The sequence below is a fragment of the Hyla sarda genome, chromosome 2, assembly GCF_029499605.1.
Source record: "Hyla sarda isolate aHylSar1 chromosome 2, aHylSar1.hap1, whole genome shotgun sequence".
NCBI classification, from domain to species: domain Eukaryota; kingdom Metazoa; phylum Chordata; class Amphibia; order Anura; family Hylidae; genus Hyla; species Hyla sarda.
Genome location: NC_079190.1, coordinates 81,034,113 through 81,053,879, shown reverse-complemented (window position 1 = coordinate 81,053,879; position 19,767 = coordinate 81,034,113). Strand labels below are relative to the sequence as shown.

Here is a 19,767-nt window from a genome sequence, read left to right as displayed (position 1 = left end):
CCAGGAAATTATAGCTTTGCAACTTGAAAATACAGAAAAATGGAGCGCGACTAAGCTAGTTTAGATGGATGTATGCTGTTGCTTGAGCCTTGGCATGCTATGACTCAATGCTCCTCACTGGCAGGCAACGGCTGCTTTCCTGTATGCCGACAAGACCTACAAAGATCATGTTATCTGGGAGAAAGCAGCTATGCTTTTCTAATCCTTGATAGCCCTTTTAAAGTGTGTCATTTCTCATAACTTTTCAGGTTAGGCAGCAATGTGTGTACTGAGGAGAGTAGCACGATTTCTGGCCATTATAACTTGTTTTCTTCAGGCTCCAGCTTTAATTTTCAGTTGTCCCTGAGCTAGTGGGTGGAATTCGAACCTTTATGATCTCCCTCCCATACATTGCACACACAGAAAAGGGGGATCCTGATATGGTATATCTCTATAGCATACCCTCAGATACAGCAACAGCATGGAAGATATTGTCAAGCAATAATGAGAAGTCTAAATTGAGCACTAGGTTGAGATCTAAAACCTTACTAAAAACTCCTGTTCTCTTTGCAGTCTCTCTGTCTACTTTTGGCTCTGTCCAGGGGGTGGCATTAAGGAAAGAAGCCAGAGAAGTGGAGAAAGGCATTTCTCTTTGATAACATATATAATAGTGTTCCTAATAATTGCTTGTACTATTGATTTATGCAAAGGTTGTTAAAAAACCGCAGCACCTTCTTAAATATACTTTTGTTTGTTTTGTCTTCCAGACCATTCAAGCAAACAGCAAACCTAAAGAGGATGGTTGTGACGAGGATAGCAATGACACTTTTTCTGACCAGAATATACTTAGAATGTTCTCCCGCAGTGGCTTTACAAGCAGTTCCCCCTTTTCTGATTCTTCCTCTCAGTCATTCACTGGATCAAAAGGAGATTTTGCAATGTCTGGAAGTTCATGGGGAACTTTGCAACAGAACCAGAGGCAGCCGCAAAGAACTAGTGAGCACAATCCATGCCTAGATCAGGCTCTACCTGTAAGCAAAGCACCTACCACTGCAAAAGTATCACTGAAAGAGTACCGTGCAAAACATGCTGAAGAGTTAGCTGCACAGAAACGACAGCTAGAACATATGGGAGCCAACTTGAAGGAACAGTATGCAAGTGCTGCTCAAAACCTACTCATTCAGCAGCAGAGAGATCGAGAGAAGGAGAGCCATACATCGCCCATAATTTTAAAGATTCCCTTGCATGAAGCAAGTCATGAACGGACAGACAAATCTACCAGTCTGAAAATGCATCTTCCTGTAGCTGGCCGGGATAAACCAGAGGAAGGAAAAATTTACATTAAAGTGCCAAATGAAGAAAGCGGTGGTAATGGCAAGAGTAGGGAAAAACACAGAAGCAGTTCTTCATCTCATCACCACCACAACAGCCAGTCCCACCGTCAACACCATCAGGACTCATCCAGCAGCTCAAGTGGCAAACGATCTTCTCTAAGTAGCACTTCTCACAAAACATCCGTTCCTTCTCGAAAGAGACCTCCATCAGATGATGTCAGCAGCCATGACCCTTCTTTTCATAAACTAAGGCGGACTTCCAAAACTCCCATGACTGATGCTCCTGTAGCGCAAGCATCACACAGACCACGTAGTAGTCATGGCAAGACAGAGAGGGAGGCCTCCTCTGGTGCCAATGGACACAGTACAGCTAAAGTTATTGATTACCAAGACACTGTAAACATGCTACATTCACTGTTAAGTGCACAGGGAGTGGCACCCATGCAGCCACCTCAGTATTTGCATCAATATGGGGATTATCGCAGGCCAAGGCCGAGCAATGCAGATAAACCCAGACCTCCTCCCCTTCCTGCCGATCCACCTCCACCTATGCCACCACTTCCTAAATAACTGCTAGTGAGGTTCACATCTTCAGACTGCATGAAAGGGTTGAATAGCCACTTTCTTAGCACACTGTTTTACCAGCATATTTTCTCTGTGCTCTTCCATGTACTTTGTCATGTATTTCATGTTCCAAGTTAATTTTAGAATCTTTTTTTTCTTTTCTTTTTTTTTTTTTGTCATGTGACGTATGTTTTGGCTTTCAAAATCGCTAGTTTCTTTGTTACACTTTTTCACAATGTCTCTTCTCACCTGTCTCCTTAAATGAAATGTGTTTTTACTGTACTTTGCCATTTGTGTTAACATGAAGATCAACTAGCTTTTTTTAAAATTGACTGTCAAGGAAACAATTTTGAGGTCCAGTTTTTGTTTTTTTTACTAGCATGTCCAGGTACTTTATGTGAGAATAATTTTCTCTTTTCAGGTTTCACACTGGAAAGTTATTCTGCATGCCATCTGTGTGTGCAAATGGAATAAGTTATTATAAATGCAAATTTATAAAGAGGCTTAATAGATCAGAGACATATTTTATTTTTTTTGATGGTCAAGTATTTGGTCAATTTTTACATACTTCCTGCTGACCTTCCTGTGCTGTGTTGAATATTTTAAACTGTGTCATAATCATTCATTTTCAGTCTGCTGCTTAAAAAAAAAAAAAAAAAAAAAAGAAAGAAAGAAAAAAAAAGGTCTAACTATTCCATCTATCACTGATGGTATTTAACACAGGTATGTGATCTTTAATGCCGGTTTGACCTAAAGCTCTAAATTATAATAAGAATGTTTTTAAAGTATAGCTAATGCTATAAATATCCAATCAGGAAAAAGAAAATGAATTTAGAAAAATATTTAGAAATGGCAGCCACCATCTCTCGCATCAAACTTTGTATACTTTTTGCTTGTTGCTGTTCTGAAAATCAAACAAAGGGGTTGGCCTACTAATACATTCATCACCTATCTATCCCCTAACGATCTCAAGAACAGAGATTCCCAGGCATCCCTTGTTAATGGAATGCATTGACATGGTCACAGCTCCAGTCACCTAACATGATCTTCATCAGTCCCATAGCAGTGAATAGAGTGGTGACCATGCAAGCTCTCCATTCACAAGGCAAGGCCTCTTGACTCCCTTCAACATATCACTTTTCCACCTTTTGGATTAATGCTGTTAGTTGGCCAACCCTTTTAAATAGAACATTTTGAGGTTTGGAATTGGTGGAAAAGCTGTGGTAGGGAGCATGTGTACCTAGTAACATAGTTTGTAAGGCTGAAGAAAGACACCCATCTAGTTCAGCCTATTACCCTGAAGTGTTGATCTAGAGGAAGGCATAAAACCCCATGAAGTAGAAGCCTGTCTGAAGTGGACCAAGTCTTTCCCACTCCTTCTTAAGTACATTAAAGTCTTAGTCCAGTAATGTGGTCCTTTGCTATCGTCACAGTTTGCCGTGGAGATACGCAACTAACGCTAAGCTCCTTGCATTAGTTTGCTACAGCAACCCAACCTTCTGGTGTGAGCTGCGTCCCCCCATGCTGAACTGTGCAGTGTGTGTGCTGGATTGCATCACTGAACTTTAAAGGAAAATTGTATTCAGTTCCACCCACACTAACCTGTTTGTATAGGTGTGTAGTGCGGGTGACACAGATGATAATGATATCTACCTATCCCCATTTCATAGTTCTGTTGACCCATCATCTACCTTGTTCGGGCGGCAGTCTTGATGTGTGGGGGAGCTTCAGGGACATGGCCACATCACCTCTGCTGCTTCTTTGTTGAGTCCCAGCAGCAGTAGTGACGTCAACATGCTTCTGAAGCTCCTTACTAAGCCTGTCGGGTGAATGGGACTACAACGTGGGGGCTTGTAAGTATCGTTATCATCAGTGTCACCCACCCTACACACCTGTACCAACAGTGAAACTGATGTCAGTTTCTCTTTAGATGAAAATAACAATTGAGTACTTCCAGCACTGGGGAGCAAAAATTATTCTCTGGCACCGGAGAAAATGTGCTTGAATCAGAGTATTATGTACTGTTAGCGCTTTAACTAAATATGGGTAACATCTATATTTCTACAAACGTGTTTAGATATAGATGTGTCACCCACACATCTTAACTTTATTTGCTAAGAAACAATCTTAAAGGAAACGTGAGAAAATGAGCTATTTTTAATAGCTTGTAAATTATGTATTTCTTAAACAAATGTTTTAAGAATTTTTGTAAATTTTTTTTAATTTTCCACGTCATCACTTAAAAATTTGCAGGTTTTTAATCTGACCATTAAGCCTAGTAATATGCTGACACTTCATGTTCTGTAGAGGAAACATTTCAGCAGTCTCTTCTTTATCATACAGGAAGGATAACCACAAAAGTTAATACTAATGTATAGATAACACAGGATTCACCATTCACGATATATGATGTCGCATCTCCCTTCCTCCTCCCTGCACAGTGGCTTCTGCACAGGTCACAGAGTATGCCTAGAAAATGTTCTATAGAAGTCGGTGATTTAATTCCAGAATTTTAAGTATCTCTATAAATGCTGTTAAAAGCAGCTCAGGCAAGATGGCTGCCTCCATAATCATGTACAGAAAGTAGAATTTAAAAAATCTACAATCAGAAAATAAAAACAGATAAGAAAATATGTATCATTGTCTGATTTCAATTAGTAAAAATTATTTGGCCCATTGTAGGAATGATCAAGCCCTCTCTAATAAATCACTATCCTGTAAAGCTCCCGTTCTGCTGTAGTTAATATTCAAAGGGGTATTTGGAGTAATAACACTTATATCTTATCCAAAGGGTAGGGGGTAAGTGTCAGTTCACAGGGGGTATGACGACCAAGCCCCCCACAGTCTCAATAATGAGCCCCATCTCTGCTTTGAAGAGAACTGTGAGTCACGCATGTGCACTACCGTTCCATTCATTGTCTGGAGCTGCCAGAGATAGCCACATACAGCGCTCAGCTATCTCTAGCGGTTCCATAGACAAAAGAGTGGAGTGGCGTCGCATATGCAAGACTGGCTGCTCCTTTCAAAACAAAGACTTGAAGCCCTGGTCTTGAGATAGCAGGGGTAGCCGACTATGTATTAGGCTGCATGCAGCTACAGGCCAATTATATGAGAGATGATCTGACCTTGTAACCTTGTCCCCTTTAGGGCTTCTTTTGAATTTCATGATATGATGGAACTGATGCATTTCCTTAGGCCTCATGTATGCAGATTTCCTGCAGCGCTTCATACAAAGAACTTGTAATATACATATATCATGTGTGCAGCATGGATCCATAGAACTTTGTGGGCACTGTATTCGCCACCAATTTGTCTTGGACTTGTACGTGGGCTATAATATGTCCTGATAATACAAGAAGTAGAATGTCCAGCGCCAGAGGTTGCCCTACAATCTTCTCTTTATTTAAGCAGCAAATAGAATATAGATTCTGCAAGACATCTTTAGTGCACCTATTTTTAAATGGAAAAAATCTAAATCACTGCTGCTTTGATCGCCAGGTGATGATTTGTCTTCACTGCGGCCAGAAGTCTTCTCAAGGCCCCCAGAACTGCCATGTATGTGCAGCATGCTGTATACATTGCTTGTCAGCATAATGCTAACCGGCATAACACACTGCACTACAGTAGTTTTTCAGTGCATTATATCGGGTCAGACGTTCACAGTTGAGAGTACTTATGGGACTAGTTAACAGTTAAAAAAAAAAAAAATAATAATTTTAAAAGGGAAAAAAATATACCCCTGTCCACCAGATAACCAGATACATTACATTGTTGTGTATATCCTTAAAGGTACATATTCTGTTGCTGGATATACCACTGATTTCCATTATTTGCCTTGCTGATCTGTTTTGTGCATTAAAATAACAAAAGCAACAAGCCCTCATATGTCTATGTGGACATAATATATTTTTTTTAAAGTTATAGCTCTTGGAAGGGGACATTGAAAATTGGGCTATACCACTGATTTCCATTATTTGCCTTGCTGTTCTACTGTTTTGTGCATTACAATAGTACTCCGCCCCTAGACATCTTATCCCCTATCCAAAAGATAGGGGATAAGATGTGTGATCGTGGGGGTCCCGCGGCTAGGACCCTGCGATCTCTGTGCAACACCCAGCGTTCATTTAGAACACTGGGTGCGGGCGGCGCCCCTCCTATAGACTTGCATTGAGGGGCCAAGGTGTGATGTCACCACCCTAGCCGCCCGCTCCAAGCGTACAGAACAAAATTTTCCGAACTCTGGGGCAGCGGAGTACCCCTTTAAGAATTGTGTGATATCTGAGAATATGTTATATTATTGTTACGACTCGTGTGCACCCAACAGTCAACTGATTTTTATTGTCAGGCATATTGGCCCATATTTATCAACCGGTCATTGACATTTACCAGAGCTTGTTTAGACATGCTGTTTTATCCAGTCTCCGTTTACATATAAAGTATAAAAATGTAAAAAGTACACAAAAACTGTACTTTAATACACAAAAGATATTTTGGCTATAAATAATAAAATAAGTACATACCTTTCATATGCCCTGCCTTGTTTCTTCTCCACTGCTCTGTTAACTTGCGTGCAACCGTAAAGTGTCATACTTGATTTTACTGACTAGTGTATTCATTTTGGCCGCACCTTTGTAGCTACGTTATTACCATGTCAGTTGCTTGCATTATAGCTGTATTTGATTTTTCAGGAAAAATACTGATGGGAAATAAAACATTATGGAGACAATACATAGGTCATGTACATAAATTGGGATTTAGGGGTGTATTTTGTCTGTACATAGCTATATTTTGTATTTTCTGTGTGTTGCAGTACACTTCTGTGAATATAGCCTAAGAGCGTTGAAAGCAAGTTGTAACGTGTCTAGGGAATTAATGAAACCACCTTTTAGAATTCGGTACATTTCGTGTAAGGCCTCGTTCACATCTGCTTCGGAGACAGTGGGGTAGATTCATCAAAACCTGCCCAGTGTAAAAGTTGCTGAGTTTCCCATAGCAGATCAGAGACCTTTTAAAAAAAAAAATAAAAAAATGAAAGAAGCGATTTGATTTGTTGCTATGGGCAACTCAGCAACTTTATCTCTTGACAGGTTTTGATAAATCTCCCCCACTGTTCGGGTCCAGAAAATTGAGCCAAACGGTCTGTTGTACAGCGGACACCAACAGATACCATTGACTAAAATGTGGTCAGTTGGATTTCTGCCTGGTTTCCATTTATTTAACAGGATCATGTCTTATTGTTTAAAAGGATTATTTGATGGAGCTCCAATGCAGATGTGAACACTTTCACATCTGCATTGGAGATTCTATTAGGAGCTTCCTTATTCTGCCAGAAGTAGTGCTGGACAAAATAGTGCAGCATGCTATATGTTCGCTAAAATGCTAGGTACCGTGATGGACTATATTTAAGTCACTAGGGGCCGGCATTCATCTTTTTTTTTTCTGTTGTTGTTCTCCTCCTATGACTGAGCAAAACTATATAAAAAAAATATATGAACCTCGCCTTAGATTTTCTTGAAGCTCCTCCTAGCTATTTCATAGATTTAGATGTTAATATGAAATGTCTTCACTTCACAATTGATCTCACATAAATCTGCTACAAAACATCATGCCATTGAGTCCTATATAATTAACATGACCAAATTTCTTATTACTTTAGGCAGTTTTTGTATTGTAAGGGTAAGGTCACACCTGCCATATTTTGCTGCTGCGTATTTTCCTACCCATTGAAGTCAATTGGTAGCAAAATCAGCTACAGAATACGTAGCAAAATACCGTACATACCCTTAGAAACATTTTTGGGGAACCACTATATGTGCACTAGTAAGATGTTCTTAAAGGGGTTAACCAGGAAAAAACTTTTTTTTATATATATATATATATATATATATGTATATCAACTGGCTCTAGAAAGTTACAGATTTGTAAATTAATACTAAAAAAGAAAAGGAAATGGTGCAGCTCACAATTTCTACACTGACCGAGGTCTGATGGGCATACCCAAGGTGTAAACAATATAAATACAAATAAATCTATTTTGCCCGACCTCAAGGAAAGTGTACAAGATTTTTAAAAAATATAAAAAGAATAATTAAATTATTGAAAACTGTGCTTCTATTTAAAAATCTTAATCCTTTCAGTACTTATGAGCTGTTGAAGTTGAGTTGTTGTTTTATGTCTAAGTGCTCTTTGATGACACTTGAACTGTCCAGAGTAGAAGCAAATCTCCATAGCAAACCTCTTCTATTCTGTGCAGTTCCCAAGACAAGCAGAGATGTCAGCAGAGAGCACTGTTGCCAGACAGAAAAGAACAACTCAACTTCATCAGCTGATAATTATTGGAAGGATTAAGATTTTTAAATAGAAGTAATTTACAAATCTGTTTAACTTACTAGAACCAGTTGATTTTTTTTCCTGGAATACCCCTTTAAATATCTATTATTTTAAAGATAAGAAAGAAAATATTCTCAGGAACTAGTTAGTGAAGGTAGTCATGCAGTAATTTATTTGAAGAATGCTATTTTGTTGCCTAATTCATATTTTGGTAAATGGTTTTGCACATTGCTGGCATTAACTGGTTTTGTGCCAGACACATGTTACTCTTGTTTTAGAATTGAAATGACTGTAGTACAGTTGGAAGTAGTTGTTTATTGGTCTTTTCTCAAATCCATGTCCACGCTTCTTATGTCTGCAAGATAAAGCAGGAAACAAAGAGTTATATATATATTTTTTTGTTTTACATAACATAACTTTTAATAATTGTTTATGTTGGGTGATCAAGTTATAGTGAATGTTCCTTCAGTTGTAGAATAAACTGGAATAAATGGGCTTTGGTGCTTTTTGTGAGATGATCGATGTTCCCTAAAGGCTTATTTACATAGACTACCAAAAAATCATTGGTTGTTCTAGCAGCTGCTTTTGCAGCAGCCATGTTCCAGCAATTACTTTGGCAACTGTTGTTACAGACATCTGACAATGGCAACAGGATTAATAAAGATCATTTACACTGGCCAACTAGCTTGATGATTACTCAAAATGTGTTGTTTATTGGGTGTTGCACTGTGTTTAGTTTTTTTTTTTTTTTCCTGATATTGCTAATTTCCAAAAAATCACAATCAGCAACAATCGGTCCCTATGGATCCTGTAACAGTCAGTGGGATCCGTAGGACTCTGTGTTTTTGTAGTGGAAGAAAATGACGCCGCTTTCAGTATTTTTTTTGTGTGGTTGTTTTTTTTTTGTTTTGTTTTTTAAATACAGACCAAAATACAGTGCATGTGAACACAGCCTTAAAGGGGAACTCCGAAAGGGAAAAAAAAAATTAAAATCACTTTTATTTAAAAATCTCAACCCTTTCAGTATTTATCAGCTGCTGTATACTACAGAGACATTTGTTCTCTCCAGTCTGAAAACAGTGCTCTCTGCTGACACCTCTGTCCGTGTCAGGGGGTTTTCTATGGGAATTTGCTTCTACTCTGGACAGTTCCTGACATGGACAGAGGTGTCAGCAGAGAGCACTGTGGTCAGACTGGAAAGAACTGCACAATTTTCTATGTAGTATACAGCAACTAAAAAGTACTGAAAGGATTAAGATTTTTTTTAATAGAAGTAATTTACTAACCTTTTATAACTTTTTTTTTTTTTTTAAACTATGCCCATTGTGTAGTATATAAAAATAACCCTTTACTTACCTCCAACACTCCTGCGGTACTGAGCTGCAATGTGACGTGTTGACCCCCAGAAGCAGAAAAAGAATCGCATCGGGAACCCATGCAGGATACTGAAGCCACCACCAGAGCACTGCATGTGAGTAAAGTATTTTTTATATATATACACTACACAATGGGCATAGTTAAAAATAAAGAGCACTCCCACAGATAACCCATTTGAGATCATTGCTTAAACGGACACTGAGTTTTCAAATAACACTTACTGTGTTCTAAGGGCATGTTGGAAGTTTTGATTGGCCGGGATCTGAGTGTTCAGACCCAACGATCGCTACAATGTTCGCACTAAGCGAGTTCACTCCTGGCTTGTGTGACCAAGACAAAGTATACACAAAAGGTGTGACCAAGACAGCCTCATATGCAAATCCATGACATGACTTTTGACATGTCCCTAGAACATGTTAATAATTTTTTTTGCATACTCTGGTATCTTTTAATGTAACACCGGAAGAGATCAGTAGGATTTCTGGCTTGCGGACCCCACCAGTGAAATTTCTGATAAGTTTACTAGTAAAGGGAACGCTTACATAGTGGGACTTCCAGAAAACTTCCCATTCGGGTTTCCGCAGCAGATTACATTGAGGTCAGTGTTATCTGCTGTAGATTTTGAGCTGAGGAAAACCGTCCATAGCTCAAACCTGCAGTGAGAAACTCGTGAGTAATCCACTCTTGTGAAGGTACCTTAGTTCTCCATTCACACTTATACTGTGGTCGGAATTGTACATTGGTATTTGAAAGTCAAACCCGGGAGTGGCTCCAAATCATGAAAGACTTAAAAATGTTTCCATTTTACTTTCCGCTGTAAATGTCCCACTCCCTGGTTTTGGCTTAAAAATACAGATGCCAAAAACTGTGTGGATGCTATTACCTTCCCAAATGATCAACTTTTAATGGAAATGTTTACAACCATACTTATATATTGTGACAACATTTCGAATGAGAATGGCTGTGCCAAATTTTGTGGTTTTTAGGATGCCAGTGGTGATGCCATTTTTCTGTACCACTTTTCTTAGTCCGACAAAAACCTTGTACACTTGAAAAATGACCCGAAAAGTCACTAGTTGACTTTGCTTAGGCCATTAAAATAAATGCGGCCCGTACCTGTCCGAGCATGGATATGTTGGCATGTCATTTTGAAATATCCATGCCTCAGAGGCACAAATCGTGGTGTGCATGAGGCCCAACTCTTTTTTCTCTCTACTAAAGATAAATGTAACCTACAGAAATATACATTGTACATGATTACCATGCAAAGTATTAATATATTTACTGTTGGCTCTGTATACTGGCTAGTTATTTTCATGTAAGGGATCTCCGTCACATTGAAAATTAAATGCAGTCACAGGAACTTCACGTGCCTCCCTACATCCTGTGCACATTGTGTGTGCATGAGACATTAAAGGGGTATTCCATTTTTTCCCTTCAGTTTTTGAGGCTACAATGCGCCAGTTTTTCCGGTTTTCATGCACTGGACCCTTTGTCCGGAAGTGCTGTTGTCAAAGTAATTTTTTTTTTTTTAATGTTGTCTTTGATATTTTCCAGCATTCCAGGGAGGGAGTAGAAGGCAATAGAAGCATATTACACAGTAATATACTTGGCATCATGGGCCAAAACCCTTGTAAAAGAAAAAAAAAGTTGTTTTAAAGTTGTATAATTTTGTAATATAATGTTATTTTTTGTATTATATGCTTTTACATGTTGTGTGGCAGCAGTAAGAGCAAACACAGGCAATTACTGCTTGTTTTGCTAGAGCAGTGGTCTCCAAAATGTGCACCTCCAGATGTTGCAAACATCTTGAGGTCCACAATTTTAAGACATAGGTGCTAGAGGCTGCAGAGCACACAACGCTTGTGATAGAGAGACTCCTTCAGTCTTCTCCATGTTCTCTCACAATGCCGCAGGTCTGGTCCGGATGGACAATCTGCCCAATGACAGATTTCAGCCTGTTGGCCAGCACCTTGGCGAGGATCTAGTAGTCCACGTTCAGGGGAGAGATGGGACGCCAGTTTTTCAGGTCACATCTCTCCCCCTTCCGCTTATACAAGATCGTGATCATCCCTTCCCTCAACGATGGAGGTATTCTGCCCCCCACCACCATCTCCTCGTACACCTCCAACAGGTCTGGACAGATCAGGTCACCCAGCGCTACATAGAGCTCGGCTGGGAGACCGTCACTGCCCGGGGTCCTGCCGGGCTTAAAGGATTTAGCGGCAGAGAGCAGCTCCCCCACCGTCAAGGGATCGTCTATAGCCGCTGCACCTGCGGGATCAACAATGTTAGTGATACCTGACCGGAACCTCTCGGCGGCTTTGGGGGCATAGAGGTTGCTGTAGAAGTCGGAGACTACCCCCACCACCTCCTCCTTGCCCCTCCTCATGTGTCCGGTCTCATCTCGTAGCTCAGTCAGGGGTGTGTGGCCAGCATGGAGCTTCCTGTAAAAGAAAGAGTTACACTTCTCACCCTTCTCCAGGTTCTCCACCTTGAAACGAAAGTCTATTTGCATGGATTCCTCCTCAAAGTGCCTTTTCAAGCTCTTTTTGGTCTCCTCCAGCTTCTCCCTGATGTCCCAGCCACACTGGAGCAGGTCCTGCAGGGACCGCAGCTTGCGCTGCAGTTTCCTGAAGTCCCACTTCTTCGCACACGCCTGTTGTCTGCCTTTTGCCTGAAAGAAACAACAGAATTCGACTTTAACATATTCCCACCAGTCGCTGATGCACTTAAACAGACATTTGTCATTTCGCCATACAAGGTACGCATCCCTAAGTTCCTCCGTGACCTCCCTCTGCTCCAACAGGGCACAATTCAACTTCCAGGAGCCTGGGCCAGGTGGGAATCCATGGCCCAGAGTCCCCCGAAATCAAATGGCCCTGTGGTCAGAGAAGAAGCAGGGGACCATAGAGTACGACACCTTTCTGACTGCTCTCGAAGTGAAGATGAAGTCTATCCGAGAACGGAGCGAGCCATCGGGGCGGCTCCACGTATAGTTTACGGAGCCGTTCCCGATGGACCTAACAACGTCCTGCAAGGATGCCTCCTTCACCATCTCAATCAGCAGTTTAGATGTCACGTCCAGGTTGGCGGATGTGCCAGAACTGCGCCCATCCACCTCAATGCGGCAGTTGAAGTCACCACCCAACACTACTGCCCTAGTGGTGGCGAGTTCAGCCCGCAGGGCCTGGAGAACCTCCAGTCGGACATCCCTCTCAGGGGAGGCATACACGTTGATGAGCCGCACAGGCTCACCCACCCAGGAACCGTCTGCGACAAGAAGTCTGCCACAGACGAGCTCCCGGACGGAATCAAGTGCAAAGTTACCTCCCCTGATCAGGATGGCCACCCCCGCAGACCTATTGTCGCCCCTACCAGACCAGTAGGAAGGGCCGTGAGGCCACTGCCTGGCCAGATGGTTGTAAGACCTAGAAGCAGACAAAGCACATTCCTGCAACATGTAAACATCACACCTCTGGGAATCTAAGAATGTAAGGACAGTCTGAAATCTAAACCAAGCTCTAATACTCCTCACATTAATGCAGAAGATGTTGAGATCAGCCATGGGAATAAAAAGAGAGGTTAGTTCAGATACTAGTTACCACTCTGGTCGGACGGGTCCTCTTCTCTGGCGCCTGTCGGCTCCTGTGGCTTCTCGTAGCGCCCTTCCAAGAACTCTTTGTAGACCGTGTTGGCCGGAGTGTCCAGGATTTTCTTGACCTCTGGGTCCTGCAGCAGCTCCTCCATAGATTGAGCTTGGACTGGCTCTGCTTGGACCTGCTCCACTTGGGCCTGCTCCATCTCCTCCTCCTCATCTGAAGCTTGAGGGGTCTTGCAGGTCTCGATAATCTTTCTTTTGTGGGACTCTTCTGATGCGTTGTCCCTTCCTTTCCTCTTCCTCTGTATGGTACCTGGGGGAGGAATCACAGGAAAGTCCTCCGAAGGGCGGTGCTGCTGGGCCAGGAGAGAAAGGAGGCTGGGTGGGGCGGGGGGCAGGAGAGAGTGCCCGGGCAGGGGAGGACGGGGCAGGGGTGGGCCGGGCAGGGGTGGGACGGGATGGGGCAGGAGGGGCAGGGGTGGGACGGGATGGGGCGGGAGGGGCAGGGGTGGTGGCTTTCACCTTCTTACCCTCCTTGGTCGGCTTGGCCATCCGTGCTGCTGGCTCCGGAGCTGGGGCTGGCTTCGGTGCTCTCGTTGCCACAGATGCCCATGTTCTCTCCCTCTGGGGGCAGTCCTTGTAGCTGTGGGCTGCCAATCCGCAGAAGTTGCAGGTCTTGCTCTTGGGGCAGTCCTTGGTCGTGTGACCCGTCACACGGCAAAACCTGCAGGCATCCTCCGTACAGTCCTTGCCCTCGTGGCCCATCTTGCCACATCTCCTGCAGGTCTGCGGCATGTCCGGGTAGAAGATAAGTCCTGTGGAGTTGCCCAAGGAAAATGTCGTTGGCAGGTGCTGTAGTCCGTCTGGAGAAGCAAGGTTCTTGTTCAGTCTGACGACCACAGACCACTTGCAGGTCCAGTATCCGAGGGAGTTCAGGATGCGGGTGGGCTCCCTCACCACGGTGCAGAAGCGCTTCAGGAAGGTCGAGATGTCCGTGCCTGGGGTGTGTGGGTTCCGCATTGAGACCGTCACCCGCCTCTCCTCTCTTTGAATAGGGCAGTTGCCCACAAAGCGAGAGAAAGGGGATTCGGGGGTCGCCGCTTTCACCGCCTCCCAGTATCTTCTACAGGTCCCAATGGTGGCAAAGGTGATGTAGAAGATTCCTGAAAAGAAGGTTGCTATTCCCAGGGTGTCAGCCGTGGAGAAGCCTTGATCCGCCAGCATCTTCTTGCAGAACACGTCGTGGGACATGTCCGGCACCCTTCCGTCCACGGGCTTGAGCTTCAAGGCAACAGTCTGCCTCATCCAGGGCTCCAGGGTTGGAGCTTCCAGGTTGGGAATTTTGCCGCCCTTCTGCCTTGCCGTGGTGGAGGTTGAAGCTTGCTGTGGTTGGGGCTGGACCTCCAGGCCTTGCCCTGCAGCCTCCTGGGTGGACTTGCTGGTTGAGGCCATGGCTTCTTCCAGCAGGCTCTTTTCCGCTTTCTTGCTTGTGGAGAGAGGCTTCGCAAAGTCTTCTTTCCCGGGTGGGAGGAGCTATGCAAATCCTTCTCCAGAGGCAGCGAGTTTCTTCGAAAAGATTCTGCGCCGCCTTCGTCTTCGCCGCTGTTCCGGAATTCACCGCCGATTCCCTTCTTCCAAGTTCTTCGTCGGCTTCTTCCGGAGCTGCAGTCTTCAAGATCTTCTCCTTCTTCAGATGTTCCGAGGCAGGCAGGAGACGATCTTCAGGTGGTATGCTCTTGAGAATTGCGGTTCTAATAAGAACGAAAAGTACTGCAATCGTACTACGCAAAATCTCTACCACAATGCTTGGAGTTCTTCAGACCGTAGTGATGATGGTATCTCCCCTGCCAGGTAAGGAACGTGCTCTCGAATCACCCAAAGTGCAAGAAAAAGTGCAAACGTGTTACACTAAAAAAAACGTGCACAAAGGATGCGGTCTATCGCAAGCCCTTCTCCGATAGAAGAGAGGCCCCCCAACAAACCTTATCCTTCGCCTCCGGACCAAAAGGTACCTGCGAGGTTCCAGGTTCGATGTCCCTTTTCGCCGAAGCTACTAAGGGACCACAAATGCTCCCGGCATCCCCGCAGAGCCGATAACGGTAGGTACCCTGCCAAAGCAGGAGTACCCGGGGTGTTTGCAGGGAGGTGCGGAACCTAATGGCCACACACACCTCCCCTAGACCGCCTGGAGGGCTACCGCATCCTGACATCCTGTGAACACACAACACCCAAAAAGTGACACAGTGAGACAAAAAGAAAGAAATAAGTGAATGTGTGCAGATATACTGCCCGGACATCCGGCCGGATCTATAAAAATTTCTCTGATCCTAGCCAGAAGGCCGGGAATCAAGAGGTGAGTGCCACAAGGTGAAGAGATTATGGTGCCCGTGCTTCAACTCAGTGAGCCAGTATTCCCAGTGAGTTTCGGCACCTCGGGGTCACCACTCCCCGAGGCACAAAAATACCTTGGCTCTAGCCTCATGGCGAGACCCGGAGGAAACAAGTCACGTTGAGCTGGTGTTCAGGCACCAGCCCTGGATTGCCCTGGTACACCTATCCCCTCCATGCAGCACCCATCCCCACCAGTCCAAAGTTCTTCAGATTTTTTTTTTTTTAATCTAAAGCCGAGGAACGTGCTCTCGAATCACCCAAAGTGCCAGAAAAAGTGCAAACGTGTTACACTAAAAAAACGTGCACAAAGGATGCGGTCTATCGCAAGCCCTTCTCCGATAGGAGAGAGGCCCCCCAACAAACCTACCCTTCACCTCCAGACCAAAAGGTACTTGCGAGGTTCCAGGTTTGATGTCCCTTTTTGCCGAAGCTACTAGGGGACCACATATGCTCCCGGCATCCCCCTTGGCGTTAGCCAAGGTATCTGCCCGCAGAGCCGATAACGGTAGGTACCCTGCCAAAGCAGGAGTACCCGGGGTGTTTGCAGGGAGGTGCGGAACCTAAAGGCCACACACACCTCCCCTAGACCGCCAGGAGGGACACCCAGAAGGGCTACCGCATCCTGACAAATCCTGTGAACACACAACACGCACTGGTACACCTATCCCCTCCATGCAGCACCCATCCCCACCAGTCCAAAGTTCTTCAGATTTTTTATTTTTTATGATTGAAAGAGCTTTATTTTCCGTTCAGTCATTACAAGTCGTACAATAAATTACAGTCACACAAAGCATGATAGTACAATGCACAGCAAAGGTTCCCTAAGCTATACATCGCACACCATGCTACTCTAACACTCAGCTCAATCCTGTAATAGAAAGGCACAAGAGATCGAAAAAAAACAAATAATACAATCTGTGATCGGGGTAAGGGGTGTGGGTAACTATGTGGGGGTGGGGAGGGGGCGGATCACAGGGCCAAACTGCTGGGCTGTATCTTCAGGGAGACATGGGGGAAGGAGAGGGGTCTTCACTCCTCTTCTTCCTCATCAACGGCCGGGCTGTCCAAAGTTCTTCAGATTGCCCCTCATCAGTACAGAGCAGGGTGATCTGGCTTGGCAGGGGTAAGAGGCCTGAGAGCAGCTAAAGGGGATAAGTATTTACCTCAGGGAGAGGCTACCACTCCTGGTATGATGGCGCTTCAGAAGGCCATTTAGCACTCCGAGGGCATTCTGGGTAAGGGAATATGCAAAGCAGCTCATTACACCACCTTTTCAGGTAGTGTTCCCTGGTATCAGCTTGGCTCCTATTAAGGAATATGAAAAGCTTATACTTTATCTCTCACACTATCTATATATAAATAAAAATTTCAATTAGACTATGTCCTTTGGAAACTATATTTTTTTTGAGTATTTACACTTCTATGCAATGTAAAAAAGATTTGTAGAATTTGTAAAATTTGTAGAAGTAACTTTTTCCTGGTATTTGGTTATTGTAATTGTTATTGTAATGTTTGCTAACTAAAGCATATTATGTTGCCATTTACACATCTATTTCCTATTATGATTAGTAAAATGTTGAAAAATAGCAAAAATTTTACATATTTTATTTTGATGGGCAAAACAGACAATGTCTGCTGCAGAGATTCATTTAAAGCCCTATATAATGCACTTCCTAATTTTGTTCATGATCTTTGAGAAGTTGAAAATCCTGCAGTGTTTAGCTCTGTGGAGATTGCATAAAAAAAGTGCATACTGCAATAAGAACAAGCGGTGGTTGATTTGGGCTAAGTTTCCACTTGGTTTTTTTTTTTCTGGCAGTTTTTGGAATACTGCCGCTGCAGTTTTTGAGCCAAAGCCAGAAATGTATTCAAAAGGAATAGGACATATAAAGGAAGGACTTACACTTCTCTTCCCTAATGGATCCACTTCTGACTTTGGCACAAAAACTGCAGTGGCAGATATCCAAAAACTGCCAGAAAAAAAACCAAGTGGAAACTTAGCCTTATAGTGATGCTGTGATAAATAGCCCGTGGACACATAATTTTTTGGTTGTAATTGAATTATGGATTTCCATGGTGGTTTTTTGGTTCAATAATCATGCTATTTTATTTATTTACAGTTTTTATGTAAATTTTTTAAAAACCTGGAGCAAGTGAGCAGTCTGAAGAACCACAGCATGCCTTTAATACTGCCCCTGGAGTTTTACATTATTATTTTTTTTATTTATCAGTTCTATAACATAGTTTCCACTTTATACTTTTGTTGGCTTTCTCCCAAAGCTAAACAGCAGTAACATACATAATCCTCTGCAAGATTTGGACACACGGACAGCTCTTACCTGCACGGTAACATCAGTTATGTAAGCATGGCTTGGCCAGGATGATTTTCATCACAAAGCATATTTACAAAATTGTTAGTTACAGAATTGTAAAAATATAGAATCTTTTTATAGAGGATCGGTGGCCAACCCCCAAAAAAAGATGAGATTGCATTTTCATTATGTGGGTTTATAGTTTATCTGACAGTTCAGAGGATCAGTCACTTAATTTTAGTAATGTAGTGAATATCAGGTGGCGCCAAGCTGACTGATTCCCTGATTTGTCAAACTATAAACCTCATGTCAGGAAGAGGCATCTTAAAGGGGTACTCCGGTGCAAACCTTTTTTCTTTTAAATCAACTGGGGGCAGAAAGTTAAACATATTTATAAATTACTTCTATTTAAAAAAAAATCTTAATCCTTCCTGTAGTTATTAGCTGCTGAATACTACAGAGGAAATTCTTTTCTTTTTGGAATGCTCTCTGATGTCATCACGACCACAGTTCTCTCTGCTGACGTTATTATAATAATGCTTTATTTATTGTTGTCCTTAGTGGGATTTGAACCCAAGTCCCCAGCACTGCAAGGCAGCAGTGCTTACCACTGAGCCACCATGCTGCCCTTAGCATACATCTGCTATGCATCTGCTATGCATGGTTGCTAAAATGGACAGAGATGTCAGCAGAGAGCACTGTGCTCGTGATGTCATCAGTGTTCCAAAAAGAAAGGAATTTCCTCTGTAGCATTCAGCAGCTAATAAGTACTGGAAGGATTAAGATTTTTTAATAGAAGTAATTTACAAATATGTTTAACTTTCTGCCACCAGTTGATTTAAAAGAAAAAGGTTTTCACCGGAGTACCCCTTTAAAGATCTGTGGTGGTAGGAGGTAGTTACCATGCTAAGTTCTCAATGGGATGGGAAACTTTCCATACACATTTGGAACTGAGCAATGATGACTGCCCAATTCACAGTTTATTAAAGGGAATCTGTCATCAGTGTCACACGCACTAACCTGTTGGTAGAAGCTGGTAGTGCATGTGACACTGATAATGATATTTACCTATCCCCAATCCGTGGTCCCATTCATCTATTATCCTCTTTAATTGTGTCCCAGGCTTGGTGCACAGCAGGAGCATGCTGACATCACCACTGCCACTACTCTATAGGGTCCCTCTGCAAGCAGGCTTGGGGAAGCAGCAGCGGTGGTGTCAGCATACTCTTGAAGCTATGGCCGTGAACCAAGAACTGGAATAAGAAGCATAACAGAACAACAGAACCATGGATCGGAGGTAGGTAAGTATCGTTATATGTAAGTATTGTGATGACAGATTTCCTTTGGGGGGGGGGGGGGGTGAAAAAAAGGCTGATGCATTGGAGCAGTAGATTAAAAAAAAATCTAAGTCTGTCTTTGATGAGCCTTAGTGTAGAGGTTAATTGCATTTACAGTGGGTCGCTATATATTTATTAACCATGCTAATCATTTAGCTCCCCTGTTCATTGGCAGAGTACATGTAAAGAAAGTAATTAAAGGGTATTCTTATCTAATGAAATTATCTCCTGTCTACAGGCTGAGATAACAAGCTGACCAGTTGGGGTCCTCAGAGTGAAGGGTTCAGACCCCTTTAAACATATATTTATGAGAGCGGGGCTGCAGTCATCAACACAGCTTGTGTCTAAACATACTCAGCTAATGTGATTCAGGTTTAGACATTCTACAACTATTGCCTAGGAAGGCTTCCAATAATCATACATCTCATATATCCATCGGTCATACACTTGAGCATGTCTTCTTATTTGGGAGAAGGGGAATAGGCTGTCACCAGACTCTTGTGCCTCCTTTTCTTCTATGTCTTTGCTGTTTTTGATTCTTT

General features: G+C 43.0%; 1 protein-coding gene and 1 long non-coding RNA gene across 3 annotated transcripts in view; one reads left to right on the top strand and one right to left on the bottom strand.

Moving 5' to 3' along the window:
- Positions 1-6,786, top strand: part of CCNT1 (cyclin T1) — a 70,744-nt gene extending 63,958 nt beyond the window's left edge. For both annotated transcript variants that reach the window (XM_056562239.1, XM_056562238.1), the window contains one exon: positions 747-6,786. In XM_056562239.1, coding sequence (XP_056418214.1) covers positions 747-1,883 — 1,137 coding nt within the window. In that variant the 3' untranslated portion in view covers positions 1,884-6,786. The remainder of the gene's footprint in view (positions 1-746) is intronic.
- A 972-nt stretch (positions 6,787-7,758) lies between these two features.
- Positions 7,759-11,298, bottom strand: LOC130358681 (uncharacterized). Its single transcript, XR_008889616.1, has 2 exons — positions 9,564-11,298; positions 7,759-8,562 (listed from the first exon to the last, which is right to left on the bottom strand). It is a non-coding gene; the product is annotated as an uncharacterized LOC130358681 (long non-coding RNA).
- Positions 11,299-19,767: the final 8,469 nt, after the last annotated feature.